The sequence below is a fragment of the Asterias rubens genome, chromosome 2 (genome assembly GCF_902459465.1).
Source record: "Asterias rubens chromosome 2, eAstRub1.3, whole genome shotgun sequence".
NCBI lineage: Eukaryota > Metazoa > Echinodermata > Asteroidea > Forcipulatida > Asteriidae > Asterias > Asterias rubens.
The window spans coordinates 11479568-11496954 of record NC_047063.1 but is presented as its reverse complement, the minus strand read 5'-3'; the positions used below and the strand labels follow the sequence as shown (position 1 = coordinate 11496954).

Here is a 17387-nt window from a genome sequence, read left to right as displayed (position 1 = left end):
TGCTGTGGCACAATATGCAGCCAGTCAAACCAGGAAAGCCAGGGTGAACCCCTTTCTCTTTCCGATAAGTGCACTGAGTTCTTTTACATGCGTTACACAACACATGGGATCAACGGCTTTACGTCCCATCCAAAGGACGAAGCATCATGGCTGACTGACTGAACTGACTGACTGTCTTGCTCAAGGACATGGGTGTAACGACTTGGACTCGAACCCACACTCTGCTGATCAGAAACAACAGAGCTTGAATCCAGGGATCTAAACCACTCGACCATGACATGCCAAGATAGCACTCAAACTTCCTTAAAAATTCCCGCCTGTTAAATGGTTTTCTATTTGTATTTTCACAGCAAACCAAAAATTTCTAGAATATTTCAAAGAGACAACAGAATAGTGTATATTAACTTTTATGCAGTACTTGCTATCTAACTACAGATTTATATAAAAGTGCAACTTTGTAGATATTTGTTTAAACGGTGGAAGTATTAACTTATAAGGGTAACGGTATCAAGGTAAATTTTGGTGAAGGTATTTAAATTTTTTTCTTCAGAAAAGTGGATGCTTTTTCTTGACTAAATCATTCATTGAAGAGAATCCAGTGTATGTCTGAATCACATTAAATAAATGTTGCATTTCATTCATTCTTAAAAAGTAATGCGAACGGATTTTCATTTGATAATACAGATACCAGCACAGTTAATATTTTTGTAATCAATGAAAACACTTTGATAAAAACATAATGATTATTTATGCTGATGATGGTGCTATGAAAACAAACCAACAACCACTGATCCTTTTGGAGCTTTTTCAAGTGGATATTAATTTTGTTTGCATAATTATAAACGGTGTTTATTTAAAACAAAATGTTTTTGCTTCCGTTGAACAGTCAACACATAGGTATTATTGGTGCTTCCACAAACAACAAAATCCATAGGAGTGTAGTTTAATATAGCAATATTATTAAAGGTATAATATTTAGATGCAATACAATAAGTTGTTTCTATCTTTCGTATCCACAAGATTTTTTCTTTCCTCCAACAATTGAAGTAAGATGTAATGGTGCAGTATTGTATACAATTGCCAACATATACAATACTTTTAATATGTATATTCTTCAGCTAATAAACATTAATCTTTTCATAGTGGTGTATTTTCATAAATTTATCTCACTTGGGTATATCAGAAGCAAAAAAAAAAAAAAAAAGTGGTGCTTTTTACAGTATTTTTACATTTTGTATAAGAACGAATTATGTGTAGTAATTTTGTGGGGAAAAATGTAAACTTAACTTAATCATTGTATTTCTTCATGTGTGGAGACAAATTTAATTGGTTAATTACAATCAAGTTAACAAAATATATAATTTTATAAAAAAATACAAAAAATTAAAATAGATTGAAGTAGATTTAGTATATTCTCTATATCTCAGGAAGGCTTGTTCGAATCCTTCAAGTAAGAGTTAATTTTTTTATTGTAGAAATCTTTCTCTTAATTTCAACAATTTCCACATTTTTATCATCTTACAGTAGTTTAATCATTTATTTCAAAGTACATATGTATGTAGCTGACTAGTGCTGCAAATTCACCAGGATACTTTCAATTGGTAATTGTCAACTACCAGTATTCTCACTTGGTACACCCTTGTTACACAAAATAATGTGCTTTGAGATGCACAATAAAAGGCTTCAGTTGATGTCTTTTATTATTTGAGTGAGAAGTTACCGCTTTCTCAAAAACTAGGTTACTTCAGAATGTTTCTCACAATGTTTTATACTATCAACAGCTCTCCATTGCTCATTACCAAGTACGTTTTTATGCTAACAATTATTTTGAGTAATTACCAATAGTGTCCGTTGCCTTTAAGAATTCACATTAATTTGTTTCAGTCTCGGAATTGTTTGTATATCTCCATCAATTGGACACGTGCAAGTTGTTCATGTTTTTTTTTCTTTCTTTCTTAACTCTTGCAATTTCGGTGACCAATTGAGTCAAAATTTTTTCGGAGGTTCGTTATTTTATGCATTTGTTGAGCTCAACCAAGTGAGAATACTGAGAACTGTTGCGCCCATTGTATCTGCTGCGTCATCCTCATTGGCTACCAATCAAAGCATGCATTCTGAATGAATGATTCATTCTCAGTTTCTTGTACAAATGTATCAACTCAGTGGCAACTTTCTATCTTCAGAACTCATCTCTTTCAACACATCTGTCTTCGCCACCCACTCATCATTCGACAACCATCTCTCAATAACCCTCAAACTATCTCGCGTGCTGGGGATTGTGTCTTTCAAGCCCCTCGGCTCTGGAATTCCCTTCCTTGTGACATCTGGGAAGCAAACACATTCCAGTCTTCAAAATATACTCGGTCAAGAAACGTCGAGTTGAAACGAACAGTTCTTTTAAGAACCACCCCAACTCATTGAGAGATTATCATTACGTGATGTGACTTGCAAACCTTAACTATAAAAATAGACTCACCACCCATTTATTTGTGTTATCGTGCAACTTATGATTTTGTTGTGTATTGTTTTATCTGCATCAATCATTGTAGCATCTTTATTTATATGTAAGCTTTGTACAGTGTTACAATCTTGGGCCCAAATTTCATAAAGCTGTTAAGCAGAAAATACTGCTTGACAAATTGCTCCACTGAGCAAAAACTATGCTGGGCACTAGCCACAACAATGCAAACTTAATGTAATTTGGGCTGGTTTCTGCTAAGCAATGCTATTCTGTGCTTAGCAGGTTTTTGTGTTTACAATGAGTATGCTACATTCAGGCATTGTCCTTAATAAGGCTCAATATGGTAAAATGGGAACAGCTCTGCGCTGTAAACCTACTGCGTCCACGCTGTAAAACGCTATGCAAACATGAGTAGAGCTACACCGAAGCTAGTAACGCAACTTTGTGCATGCAAGCAGACAAAAAATTGAATGGGAACACAGCCAAGTTTGTGAAAGGGCAAGTGCACCAATGCATTTTCTCCGATGTAAAAGGGCACCAAGGCAATGACCAAGGGTAGATTAAGTATCAGGCCTGGTGGCAATTTCTTCACATTTTTTACTCAAAATAAGTTCTTCCACACATCTTGTATTTAGTTTAGTTCTTTTCTTTTTTGTTTTATCTCTTACAAAATATTAATACAGCAATTTTACAAAATATTCACAATTGAGTTGCAATAAGAAACCATAAGTTCATTAATTTAAGTTTTAATCAAGTTTCAATGTTCAACTTAATTAATGTTCTTTCTTTAAAATGATAATTATGACAATAAACCATTAACCAAAGTTCTATGACTCTTACAGTGATTTCTGTTCAAGTAATTTGGCATAAAAATAAAAATTATGAAGTATTTTTTTAAGCAGAAGATACATCACAATTTTTATTCAATATTACACTGCCACTGTTCCCCCCCATTCTTCCCCCCACCCATTTATTTACAGGGATCATATCATTCAAGCCCCGTTAATGAAAAAAAAAAAAAAAAAGACAAACATGTACCTTCAGTTTCACAATGAAGGGATGGGTACAATTTTAGGACGATACAAACGTGAAAATGTCCATTACTTCATGACTTCAACAAGTTCGTGTTACGACAAACGATCAACATGTTCATTTCAGGATCCCTATGCACAGAGTTTTTCCCACTGATTTTAGAAAGATAGTTTCTATAAAAAATATTTGTATTTCTGTATGTTTTTTTTTAAACCAAACTCCACCCATCATATTTCATGGTATTAGTTGTGCTTCTTTGCATTTGTCTGAAGCATTTTTCAAAATACAGTGGTTATAAGCGTCTGTGATAGTGAATGGTCCAAGAAATATGAATAGAATACACCAAGAATGTCCACATTTATTAAACTGTCTACTCGGGTAAAAATAAGCTTGCATAATTTCAGTAAAACAACTTTCAGTCGCCATGAATCACAATTTCTCCTAATTTTTTTTTATCTCTTTTGATCATGGAATAATGACAATCTGTTTCAAATAAGTTTAGTAACATATTTTCCTTTAAAACCCCATTGACATTTTTAAAACGAGAAAGTACGCATTTTTGATGAAGACAAAAAGACAAAATATTTAGAGTGCAATGTAACACTTGATGTGACTTCAGACTTCAGAACGCAGCTAAATTCTCCACAAAACTAAATGGCAAGAATATCCAATGACATTTTTAACCCAATCTGTATGTTCTCCAAGACATCTTGAAGTTTATACTCCGAGCAATAGGTGCGAAACAAGTGACCTTTTTCATAAAAATTAAAATTTCTTTCCCGAAAAAGCAACCTTTTAGATTAAAAAAAAAAAAACAAACAAACAAAACATTTAAACATTCTTCTTTTTTGGTAGTTTCACAAGTATGCACAACACCACAGCCTTAACTGAGACATGTAGACCTACCAAAGAAGTGAACAGAACTCATTAAAACATAAATAAAACACAATATTGAATACTGAGTTTTTGAATACATGTTTCTATATCAAGTTCACAGATAAAAATGCCCTTTTCAAAAGACAACATTTTTGTGATTGTGATTTTTGTTGAAATCTCAAGCTTTGAAATACTAAAATTAAAATTGCCACAACCAAAATGAAATGGTTGCTAATTAGTCTGGTCTCTTTTCATCTTGTCCTCATGCATTTGAAGAAAGGAAGATGGAGACTAGACCAAAATGGTTCCCCGGAAAAATGTCCTTGTAAATTTAAAGCCCTTTACAAAATAATCACCACTTGCCTGAACCAGCAAAGTGGCTTTTATTTGAAGTAGGAGCATCTCTGCCCACAGAAACTCTTACATTAAAACAAAATTAGAAGTATTTTAAAAATTCTTAGAGGAAATCCACAAATAACATAAAACATCAACATAAATGAATTTGTGTTGTGGAAAAATAAATAAAATGAAACTGATGTAATGGAAAAAAAAACAATGCATGGTTCTGGCTTCCTAATAAACACCACAATCTGAATTTTTTTTTTTTTTTTCTTACAAAAATCACAGCTAGATGAGATTGGATCCTCACGGCTATGAATTGTACACAAAGACCCAGCTCCATAAAGCTACTTAAAGGCACTGGACAAGTTTGGTAATTGTCAAAGACCAGTAAATCTCACTGTGTGTATCCCAACGTATGCACTTGGTGTGTTTGTATTGGTCGAATAAATAATAATAATAATATTAATAATAAAATAAAAAATCTCATCTGTGAAAATTTGGCTTCAATTGGTCATCGAAGTTGCAAGAGAATAATGAAAGAACAAATTGTCGCATAAATATATGTGTGCTTTGAGTGAGAAATTACATCTTTTTTCAAAAACTATGTAACTTCAGAGGGAATATTTTCTTACAATGTTTAATACTATTAACAGCTCTCCATTGCTCGTAACCAAGTAAGTTTTTATGCAAACAAATTTGTTAGTAATTACCAATAGTGTCTTACACCTTTAAATTGCTTCATTTAAGTTGCCAAGCACATCACTAGCATTGGACCAGTTCATAAACATTTCTTCGCGTTTTAGCACTAACTTTTCTTTATGTGCTAAACGAGCGTGTGTTTAAGTAGCTCAATGAGTTACGGACCATGGTAATTTGGTCTAGAAAGCCGCTCGAAGTGTTGCATTTGGAATGTTAATACTACATCCTCATAGGTGTCTATCCTTCATACCAAAATAAATATTAAAAAAAACGACATCATATACTAAATTAACATGCTTCATATATATGATCGCATAGTTAGCTTAAATGATGTCATTTCCACATTATTTTTTAAGTAAGGCTGCTTCAAAAGAAACAATTTCCACACCTGGGATGGAGGGAGGGGAGAGGGATGGGGAGGGGGGTATTTTTTAAGAAACATTGTGTCAAGGATGCAATCACAATTACAATAACTTCATATGGTCATTAAAGTTTTATTTGGTTAAAGCACAAAAGGAAACAAATTCTGCCTGGTCTTCACAAGACAAAACCTGCAAGTTTTTCTGTTCTTCTTCAATGGCTAGTTTAAGGCCAACCCCTGCCTTTCTGTTACCATGACAACTGACTAGCTGATCAACAGCTTCACTTCTATTGACCCAATTCACCTGACGTCAGAATAATCTTGGATGCGCCATTTTGGTGGTCAATGTCACTGTAGGCAAATCAGTGAAGTGCGCATTTAGGCGACGTGGCTTTAACAGTCAGGTAAACCTATTGACCACCAAATATGGTGAGCAGGGCACAGTCGCAGCGTGTGACGTGCGTGCAAGGGTTCAATAGTTTCTCCCCAGATCCGCCATGTTTAAATATCGATGCTGACGGCCAGGAAGTGAACCAGCCACTTTCTTTTGTAGTCAACATCGGTTTCGGAGTTGTTTACTCTTCTGTTTCTGGTTGGGTTTTTCCCTGATGCATAAGCATCTTGGTACTGGCGTAACATCAGAGAACGAGAGACCTCCAACTAAGGCACTTCTTCCTGCAACTCCTGCATCTTGGATACTACCACTGTATATGGCCATCGGTACTGACCCGACTGCAATCTTTCAATCATCACTCAAAAGCTTTCAGCCATCCTCCAGTTGGTATAATCTCAGCCCAATTCTTCATCAGCTTTTGACCATGTCAATAAAGACCGGTCCAATGTGACTCGTTATAGTAAATTTTGCAGCGAGAGTTCACAAATGAATGCTTTTTTGGATTTGTCTGTTTGGGTGGTTTAGACTTCAGTGGCAGCCCGTGTTGAAGACGTCCTGATGGCAGATCTGAAGAGTTGTACCCACTGTTTTTTGTCGTGTTCATCGGAGGCGAAGAAAGTGAACGACTGCTTGAGATCGGGGTCGATTGATTTGACTCTGAAGGCGTGTTTCACTGCAAAGAGAGAAACAAAGAAAGAAAAAACGATTGAAATAATTTGTCTTTTTTTACACATTGAAAAAAACACCCCTTTCAAAAACAATAATCTGTACTAACAGGACATAATAAATCAATCGGCAGATCAAAACAACATCGTTAAACACTGCTCAACAACAGTTGACTGAGCTTAGCTTTTTTTTTAACTGACCACAAAAGTTTCTCATTAACCGTCTTGCCTTAAAAAGAACAATCCGGTGATGACAAACTACACAGGCAATCTTACACGCTGCTTCAAAACCTCACGCTAAATTAAAGCAACATATAACTAAACCACATGAAAAAAGGTCAATGCCATTGCAGCCCTAATCATTTAACATTCTTGCAACGGTGTTGAAAAACTACACAGGCACTCTTACATTGCTTCAAAACCTCACGCTAAAGTAAAAAAGCAACGTATGGAACTAAACCACATGAGAAAATGTCAAAGCCACGCAGCCTTATTTCTCAAACCTTACTCTATGCTCAAACCTATGTACATTTATGATGAATGAAAGGGTAGTGCATTGAGTTCACCCATTCCATGACACCAATGACCAATTGACCAATGGACTAATGACCAATGTCCCTGACCGCAGTTGAACATGGCAAGCACCCTAAGTGTTTCTCTGTTTTAAGGCTATAGGGGTCACATACCCAGTTAATTACACCTGACCTCTGGCTGGGATACCAAACATATCAAACTCATACTCTAGCCACATTAGCATATAATACAAACCAGAATAGTGAATATATTAAGGCTGTGCCAGCTTGCCATCACTGACAGATTTATCCCCAAAACAACAATTTATTAAACTGAATTTGTAGGTTACACTCTACCCCTCCCCATGAAGGAATTTCAAGTCTAGTAATAAGTACATGTAGAAGGGAGTAGCATACAATGCAGAAAGCCTTGGGGCAAAAAACTTGTATAACTTGTTTACTGGAATATGTATTAAGTCCCTTTCTAAATTCCAATTTAACTTGTTTATAAACCTTAGAACCAAACCCTTCTGTTACACAAGATTAAATCAACCCAAAATTAAACAAAATGGTCAGAATATGCATCCAGAGCGAGACAAAACAGTAAACCACTAGTAGTAGACTGAACTGTGTGAATTGAAAAAAGAAAAATGTGAAAAACGAAACCTGCCAACGTTTGGATCACAGTCACCCAAGCACAAGAATTATAATTAAACAAACACCCACGGTAAATTGTTTCAAGTTTGCCTGGCTGGTTGAAAACAACACCTCTCCCACATCGACGCATAACGTACCCCCAGGACACACTAGCTAGGCCAGGTACTGGCCTGACAGATCATGCCTCCCATTGTATCAACAGAGGTATTTGTTTACCATATTTGGCCAGCTTGAACTCTTGTCTAAACCATCCCCTGGACTGGGGAGCCCCCCTACCCTCGTTGTAAGCAAAAACCTGCAAAGATTTTTTTGTTTCACTCCCTGTGCTTTGGTGATAATTGGCAGATTATTCACTACCGGACCAGGTGGACTTTATCTCAGGTGGAGCTCAAGGTGAGTTATTTTTGGCGTTTGACCTGACATTGACCTCCTCCGGCCCCAAAGGAAGGATAAATTTTCTCAATCGGTTTCTATTTCTGTCATCATTTTATATAATAGTTTTCGTATTGATTTCTTTCTCAGAATTCAAACAAAGACATTACAAAATCTTGGATTTTGGTTAAGTTCTCATAGTAAAAAAAATTCAAAACAAAATGAAATAAAAATATGCCGTACCTGTTTGGCCGCCCGTCAAACTTCGGAATGAGCCTCCCAGCTTGACCTCTCCATCTTCAAGATTCTCCAGCTGCATATGCCTGACCGGGATGGGGGTCTCGTAAACCTGATATTTCTTCTTGTCATTTCGCGTGGCTATTCTTGTCACGACCAAGATGTCTTCAAAGAGAAACACGTGAAGTTTCTAAAAGATGGAAGATAAGAAATGAGGGAAGAGTTGTAATGATTAAAAGTGATGGTCGATGAAATGATTAAACATGACAGACTCAACATTGTTATGTAGTGCAGGTTCAAAGAGTTATCGAGAGTAAATTGCTCGATCTACAAATGCTATAGTATCAGTGCTCAGCGTTAATACAATAATTGCTTCTGGGATAAAGTGACAGCATTTTTACAGCGTACTGTTACAAGCTGTAATCATTCAACGACTGAGAGTGTATTTCATTTCCGAGCTAGAAAAAAAGGACTTGACATTTGAAGATTTACAGCGAGGAGGATTTATATTTCCATTAAATACTTGCACAGGTGAAAAGGAGTAAAGTAAATGTCCAGGTATGTCCCTTTGAATCTATGTCTGGAATGCAGAGAATGTCCGAGGTAGGAATCCAGTGACAAATGATTCAATATCTTTGCTTTCTATCCCTGGGGGAATCGTTATGATAAGCACACTGGGTGCTGTCAAGTATAATATACCTGACACTAAGATGAAACAGTCATTGTGAAGTCTTGGACTTGACACGCACAGACATGACAACAATGTCCGCAGTGACGACACAAAGTTCTTACAGCTTTGACACTGAATATGACAGCGTTATCAAAACAATCATACTTTTTAAAAATAATTCCAAGTGCTTTGAGGCCTAGCACAAGGCGCTATATAATTTTATATTTATGATTATTATTTTTAAAGTATGTCTTGCTTACCATTCCTCTGCCTTTGATGTTCTTGAGGACTCCACCACAGAGGAGTGATTTTTGCTCCGCGATTAGAGGATGTTCCTGACTATCTCTGAGATACACAAAGTGGTCGATGTAATGTCTGCACTTCATCTCTCCCGTCCGTCTGTCCACCTCCTGGATAACACCTTCTGCTACTTTCAACTGCAAATGAAATTTTTAAATATAATGATAGTTGCTTTTTATATATAGCGCTAATGTCCGTCATGCAGTGACGCTGATAGCGCTTCATTATTATTCTGTTGGTAATGAAACCAACAGAATAAAAGCGATTCAGGTAATATGTTAATAAGGAATTCCCTTCCTCGTAACCTCTAGGAAGCCAACACACTTTAGCTCTTCAAAAATATACTCAAAACCCATTTATTTGTTTAATCAGGCCGTAATGTTATTTGCCTTTATTTAAGTTTTTGTTATCTGTTCATTGCATTGTTCATTTGTATCGCAAATTTTGTTGTCAGCTTTTGTAAAGCGCTCCGATCTTTAGCAATAAGATCTTTAGCTATAAAAATGCATTTTTGTATGTATGTATGTATGTAATGTACAACATGCCACCCACAATTTCACAAAAACTTATGACTAATTTAGCAGAACGTATGATTTTGAAACTTTGCATGGTGGTAGTATAACTAAGAGAGGTTTGCGGTAACACCATGTGGATAGCATGAAAGTATGAACACAATAATCCGCCCATTATAAGTGTGATGCAATTTTCCATACAATGAAGATAAATAAAAAAGTGCTCTTTACCGCTTGTGCTAGGTAAGACTTGTCCGGGTGATCATTCGGCGTCAACTCCTGTATCTTCTGAATGAGTAGTGTGTACTTGACGAGACGCCGTCGTGGTACGTCAAGGAAGTTCCACAGGTCAAGCCGCCGGCTGAACGGGGACTCGAGACACCTCTCCAAGAAGTCGTGCACTTTCTTGTCTTGCCTCTTCTCGTCCAGAAGGACTTTAGCCGCCAGCTGGTTGGCACAGTAGGCTGTGTAGACGTTGGTTAGCGTCGGTAGCTGGAGAGAAAGACAAGCCATAAATAATATAAAGTTCTTTTTTTTTCAAAGTGCATTTATCACCTTAAGGAACTATCCCAGTGCACTTATTATTGCCCCCATGTCGTCTTTCATTTCGTCCCCATGTCATCTTTCAAAGCAAATGCGTCAGGCGCAAGTCAGTCACACTAAAAAAAACGCCATATATGGGAATTTTACAATGCAAATTTTTATGAATGACTTCATACAAGTCAATTTATCGCAGGTTGAACTCTGCTCTTACCCAGTCTAGAAGTACTTTGCCGACTGTATCCGTTGTTCCATCAGCACTCCTTTGTTTATTCAGTTCACTTATTAAATCTGGGAAAGAAAAAAAAGAAATAATAATCTAAATGAATACATTGACATAGCAGAAAGTCTTGGTACGCACATTAAAATAGCAACCAATGATACTTCTAGAGGGCAAAGGTTTGCTCCCTGATTCGTTCCCTTCATTATTATTTTGTTTTTCTACAAGCAAAGGAATAAAAACAAGTCCCTGGTCAAACTGTCCCTCATTAACAGGGTTCAGGGTTGTTTTCCATCAGGCAGAAACCAAACACGAGAGGCAAAAAACCTAGAGGCACCATGTTTCCATAGCTTTACAACTCTCATTATACCAGAAAACAACACCAATGAACAGGTTTTTGCCATTCCTAATAGGGTTACAAGTCATTCATGTTTTGGACATCACACTTCCGGTATTTTTGTTTTTTTATGTGGCTGTTTAAATTGAACGCAAACCAACTGAAAAATTTCATTCGAAAAACACCCCGAGCACATTTTCAATGGAAGGATAAGAAAATACACTCCATCAGAATGTGCTTCCCATATTGGATATGCATTCGATGTAAACACGGTTTAAATAAGACATTTGAATAAGGTAACAGAATAAAAAGTTTTGCGAGTTCCACTTAAACAGTTTCAACATTTTGATGTTGTTGAAAAAATAAGTAAATGAACAAAGCCATTTTCTGAGGAATAACATATCAGCACCAATGAAGTTAATGTTTTGAAGAGATGTTATTAATCTAATATGGAGCGAGGGTAGATTGTGAGAATGTGCGAGTCTCCATGCAGTGAATTGGGATCATGGCTTGAAGACACATGCCCACGCATCCCCCAAGTACGTGCCAGTGTTCTCAAGCAATGGTTCACTAACTTCTCAAAATATAGAGCCCCAAATGTCACCTACGTCTTCCCACAAGGTGACTAGGTTTCGCTCGAATTCCCTGCCTACTCTATAAAAAAATTACTCTCTCATCCCGTTGGGATGCTGAGATGCCTAAAATTAAACCAAATTTGTTTTTTCCATTGTGAAGGACTATGCTATCCATCACAACAAGTCTTCTGACATTTGGCTAAATAAATATAAAAACATGTTTTAGCGTTCCTGCCCGCTTCGTTTTTAGAGGACACCTCCTTCTTATTTACCTTTTTTCATCATTTTTTTTCTTTTTCTACAACTAAAAATATCATTTCACGAAAAAAAAGCCCAGCCATTTGTATTTAAAAATTTGTCGAACGGCCATTTTGTGAAAAAAAAAAACAATTGAAAAAGGCCCTCATCCTTCCTTTTTTTTTTTAAGTGGGGACGCTTAACATATTTTAATTTACATTTGGCCTTAGATATGGAATAGAAACGGCCCATGTGGGAAATCAATATCACCGTGGCTGTCCGACTTAGCCTACAAGAGGATCATTCAATGGTTTGATGATGAGTTTCGGTGACAACGTCATCGTGTACTCAAAATACCAACTTCCCTGAAATTGGCAGTAGAGTGTGATATTTCCAAGTTAAAGGTCGAAGAGGGGTTTGTTAAAAGAATCTGTTTGCATTCTATTTTTAGATCTGACCTTATTTCATTAAGTTCTTTACTTGGAAATCGTGTCCTGATGTAAAATTAATTATTAAAAAAAATTATGTACAAAATGTAGGTTCATTTCTGAAGCCAAGCAGCAATTTATCATCAGGAATTTTTGTTACAGATGGAAAACCATCCATTTGAGGAGATGTTTCTGGAGATTTTTCTTACCTTGATGCAGCGGCTGCAGATCTTCAAGACGTCCAAAGATTGTCTCCAACTCCTGCTCACTGAGCATGCTCAATGACCTCATCGAGTCACGATACGTCTTCATGATGAGACGTAGGTCATCGACCATGTCCAATTCACCACGAAACAGTTCATAGATAGCCTACAAAAACAGAAACACATAGAATATAAGTAAACTAAGAAATTAACAAAAAGTTCTTTTATCTTTAAAATTTTAAGTAGGCCTATCTGTTTTAAGTTTCCTCTTTGGCTAGTCTAGAGTTTAAATTTTGGTTTTCAAGTTTGTGTAAAAATATAGGACAAACTACTGGATCGTTAGTTTGAAATTAAAAACATTCAATTTTAAAAATCATAAGATCATAGTTCTAAGCCAACCTATAAAGTAAACCAAAACAGTGAAATCTAGAGAACTACCCCCTACAAATTCTAATCAAAATGCGTTTACAATATGTAAGTTACACGAGTGTGCACTTTTACCAGTTTAGCTTTTACTAGCTGTAAAGGGATTACTTCAACAAGTATCAAGTAATACATTAATAATAACAACAAAAATTAAGACATCTGTAATGCGCCTAATGCAAAAGCCTCTTAGCAAATAAAGAGAACAACAAAATATACAATGAGTGAAAGATACAATTACATGAAAGCAGATTACAAATAAGCAGCTTCAAACGAATGAGTTGTTAACATTAGGCCAAAGCATTTTCTGATTGGAAATCAATATATTTTGTACAGTTACGTACATAGAACAACAGAGAAAAGTATCACTGCAGTCAACCAATTACAAGTAAATTGCTGCTTCTAAAATAACCAACATGACATAAAAATTGTCCATGTTTTAAAATAATATATAATACTGCATAAAACTGAGACATTAATGCATTTATAAAGAAAGCACTGTAAACTGTTTTAAATCGTCGTACAAAAAATACACAAAATACAGAATAAATCATGAGCAGGAGGAACAGCCCATTGATTTAAAAACCACAACAGCTAAACTAAAGAAGCAAATGGAGTCAAAATTGCATTAAAACACACACACATATATAAACACAATAATGCACGGACCCAGAGGAAATCCAACTCAATTCCAATAAAGAGCAAGAGTGACAAGAGCAAGATCCCCTCTACAACCGCAAAACACACACACATCAAATATTTCATGACCAAAAATTAAACAAATACAATGATAACCGTTAAATACAATGTAATATACAATACAATATAACTATTGAGAGCCAAAGTTGACTCTAGCATGCAAAATCCACTCCACAGTCCCTAGAAACAGGCCCCAGAACAAGAGTAAAACAGGCAATGAAAACAGAGTAATGCAGAAGATTATCCATAAGAAAAGCAGGTTACATTGAAGTCTTTAGGTAAAACATATCAGAGTGAATCGACAAACAAAATTTTGGTTGAGGAGGAAAAGATTATCTGGAAAAAAAAGATTGATCAAATCTGAGCTGATCCTTATCAGGGAACGATTTCATCTGGCACTTTTGCACAGCAAAGTATTCTGAGCTATTTTGTGCACACTTGAATTCTACTAATATTGAGTAGAAAATTGTTGAGTACCAATTGAGACAATTTGTGTAGTATTTTGCTCTGCTACACGAGAGAAAAGTTCACTGCTTATCTGTAATCTCTCAAGCCCTTTTCACAAGAGAGCAATTTAGCAAGGGTCCCTTGCTAATTAAAGTTATAGCATGGTTGTAAAATTTTACAAATTGAACTTTGTGTGAATGGAAAAAGAATTATCCAAACTGTCCAAGTTCTTTTGCAAAATCTTGTCAAACATTGCTTCATTTTACAAACATGCTAAAATTAAGCAAGGGACCCCAGTTAACTTGCTATCGTGTGAATAGCATTTCAATGTTGTTTAAAATCTCACCTCTTGTCTCTTAATCTGTCTCTTGGTTAGTCCCTCGTTGATATTACTGTGGACAGTCTCAGACCACAGTGTGCTGTCTCGTCTCTTTGTTGGTGTGGCTACTGGTTTGCAGTAAGGTTTGATGTTGAACGGTGGAGAGTGGCTCGTCCTGAAGCTCATTGACCGCTAAAAATCAAAAGAAGACAAGATTTAAAAATAAAATACACACTTTTGTTTTCCCAATGAAAACACAAATTTGATTCTGACTGATGACAATTCTTGAATGTCAAAATTGTACGGATACCGGCGCATTATAAGTGTTCATGATTAATAGTAAAGGCTTCCAGCTGAAGTTTATTGCTTTCACAGAAACTGATGAATTGCTTTAATAACTTTTCACATAAGAAGAAAACATTGAAGACTTTGCACCGCTTGACCGAATCCTAGTAAGAATTTTGCTTATGAAAAACCTACCAGGTTAAGATACCCCATCTGTTCAATCCTATAAACCATGGTTGCGACTGCTAAATCCAAACACTCCACTATGTTACAAAGAAACAGTGCATTTAGAGCACTAGGAGAGGCAGAGAGAGAGAGAGAGAGCAAGCAGCCTGTTGCCTCAATGCAGTCTAATCACTGAATAACCACAGGTGCTGACTGGCATGTACTGTTAACACTAGCAGTATATGTAGTACAGTAGTGAAATACTTCTACGCACCACACGTGGTCTTCTAAGGGTAACCTTATACGTTTTCCCTTAATCACTGCTCAGTGCTTTCCAACTACCTGGAATCGTTAAGTGTGTGACTTGGTTTTTTGTTTCCCTATTCTGCTATGCAGCTGAAATAAATTGCCTATGATGTGTATACGTACGTATACGTAGGCGGCCGGGCAGCGGAGCAAATATATTCTTATTAAACCGATGCAGCGATGATTGTGCTAGAGAGTGAGTCCCAAGTCACTCTGACGTGTCATTTCAGCGGAATTGCTTTCGTGTTTTTGATCAACAGGTTCTTCCCAGTGTTGCTTGTATTGTTGTTTGTGTGTTTGTTTACCTAGATTATATATTTTATTTATTTATCTGAATTTCCAGGGAACACACAAACAGTACATACAGTAAAACAATACCACAAATAAGACTACAGGGAACAAGCCTGCGGATAAGAAAAAACGTGATCTATAAAAAACAACCTACAAAGACACATAAGTACAAGAGAAAACAAGTCATAAAAAGTTCAAAAATACATAGAATAAGATGATTAACAAATTTTTAAGTGGATAGACAAAACTTTCCTAATTACAGGAGTTTGGGATAGTGACATGGAAGGATATTGTACAAATTAAAAGATACTAAATGATGTTTAGAGGAAGTATTGGCAGTTACAGTTTGTGGGTTTATTTCCTTACATGAGGTTTCAAACAAAGCTTCCTGTTACATAACAAATAACAACATTATTGTTGTTAACTTTTGAAGATAAAGGTTTGTGGCCATGACATGAGTCCCTACTCACTGTGAATGAAGATGTATGTTACATAATTTATCTGTAGAAATTTCAGCTTCATTTAGACATCAAGTTTTTGAGAAAAATAGTGAAAATTACAGAACAATGTTTTTTTAAAGGGAAGTGTATATATAAATATGGAAATAAATTAATTTCAAAATGCCATTTGATTTATCATTAACAGAGTGACTTGTGCCATATGAAGTTATGATTGTATAAAACATTGTGAGAAACGGCTCCCTCTGCAGTGACGCAGTTTTCGAGTTAGAAGTAATTTTCCACCAATTTGATTTCAAGACCTCAGATTTAGAATTTGAGGTCTCGAAATCAAGCATCTGAAAGCACACAACTTCATGTGACAAGGGTGTTTTTTCTTTCTTAGTTATCTCGCAACTTCGACGACCGATTGAGCTCAGATTTTCACAGGTTTGTTATTTCATGCATTATATGTTGAGAAGACAGGTCTTTTACAATTACCAACAGTGTCCACAGCCTTTAAAGCTTTGAGCACAAAAGCGGGTACTTTCTAAATGTGAAAGAGTGAAGAACACCACTCTTTACATTTTGAGTTGTTCCTCATATGGCTCTTTAAAAAGAGTGGTGATTATTTAACTCTTTTAGAAGGGTTAGGACAGACTGAACAAATCACTCAAAAAAGATGCTAACTTCAATCTAAAAGAGTGAAGACCACTCAAAAAAGAGTTGATCCTCATATGGCTCTTCAAAGAGTGCCTTTTCACTTTTTTTGCATTTAGAGAGTACAAAGCCTGCTTTATAACATTCATGTACATTTATCTTTGGTTTAGAAAGCCTACTCATAAATCTGGACTGTTCCATATGGTTTAATCCTTCATCTTGTTTGATCTAAGTTCTAAAATATATTTTTAGTCAAATTGTTAGTAATTTTGTTTTTGTGGGGGTTAAAACCCCCCACATATTTCCAGTTAAAAAACAGAGAAATCACATCTCTAATACTTTGACATAAACATGTTTCTATTTAGTTGAAATTTTGCATCAAACAGTTGATCTCTAAAGGATCACTCAAAATATATGTAGGAGATGACTGTTGTAAACTCTGCAACTAATTTCATGTCATAACATGAAAAAATCATATAACATAGGGAGAGAAGTCTAATGAGAATATTGACCCCCCTTGTGAAACTTAATTGGCTTCTCTTATGCCTTCGTTTTGATAAGCCACATCCTATTGGTTTTTGTGGCTTTTCAAAATGAACTGAACCCACGGAGTCTTACTAAACGTATGAAAACCTTTACACAACATTAGGCATCAATAAAAAAAATGTACCCTAAAAGTACGGCCTAGCCTGGATATTTTTATTTTTTCAAGGGAATAAATGTAA

At 35.8% G+C, this 17387-nt stretch overlaps 1 protein-coding gene across 1 annotated transcript in view; it reads right to left on the bottom strand.

The window, feature by feature from the left end:
* Positions 1–5364: 5364 nt before the first annotated feature.
* LOC117307043 (rho guanine nucleotide exchange factor 3-like) overlaps positions 5365–17387 on the bottom strand; it is a 52634-nt gene continuing 40611 nt past the window's right edge. Inside the window, exons 7-13 of the mRNA XM_033791680.1 lie at positions 14546–14710; positions 12637–12796; positions 10845–10921; positions 10322–10582; positions 9539–9715; positions 8615–8798; positions 5365–6838 (exon numbers count right to left, since the gene is read on the bottom strand). Of these exons, the coding sequence (XP_033647571.1) occupies positions 6687–6838; positions 8615–8798; positions 9539–9715; positions 10322–10582; positions 10845–10921; positions 12637–12796; positions 14546–14710 (1176 nt within the window). The 3' untranslated portion in view covers positions 5365–6686. The remainder of the gene's footprint in view (positions 6839–8614; positions 8799–9538; positions 9716–10321; positions 10583–10844; positions 10922–12636; positions 12797–14545; positions 14711–17387) is intronic.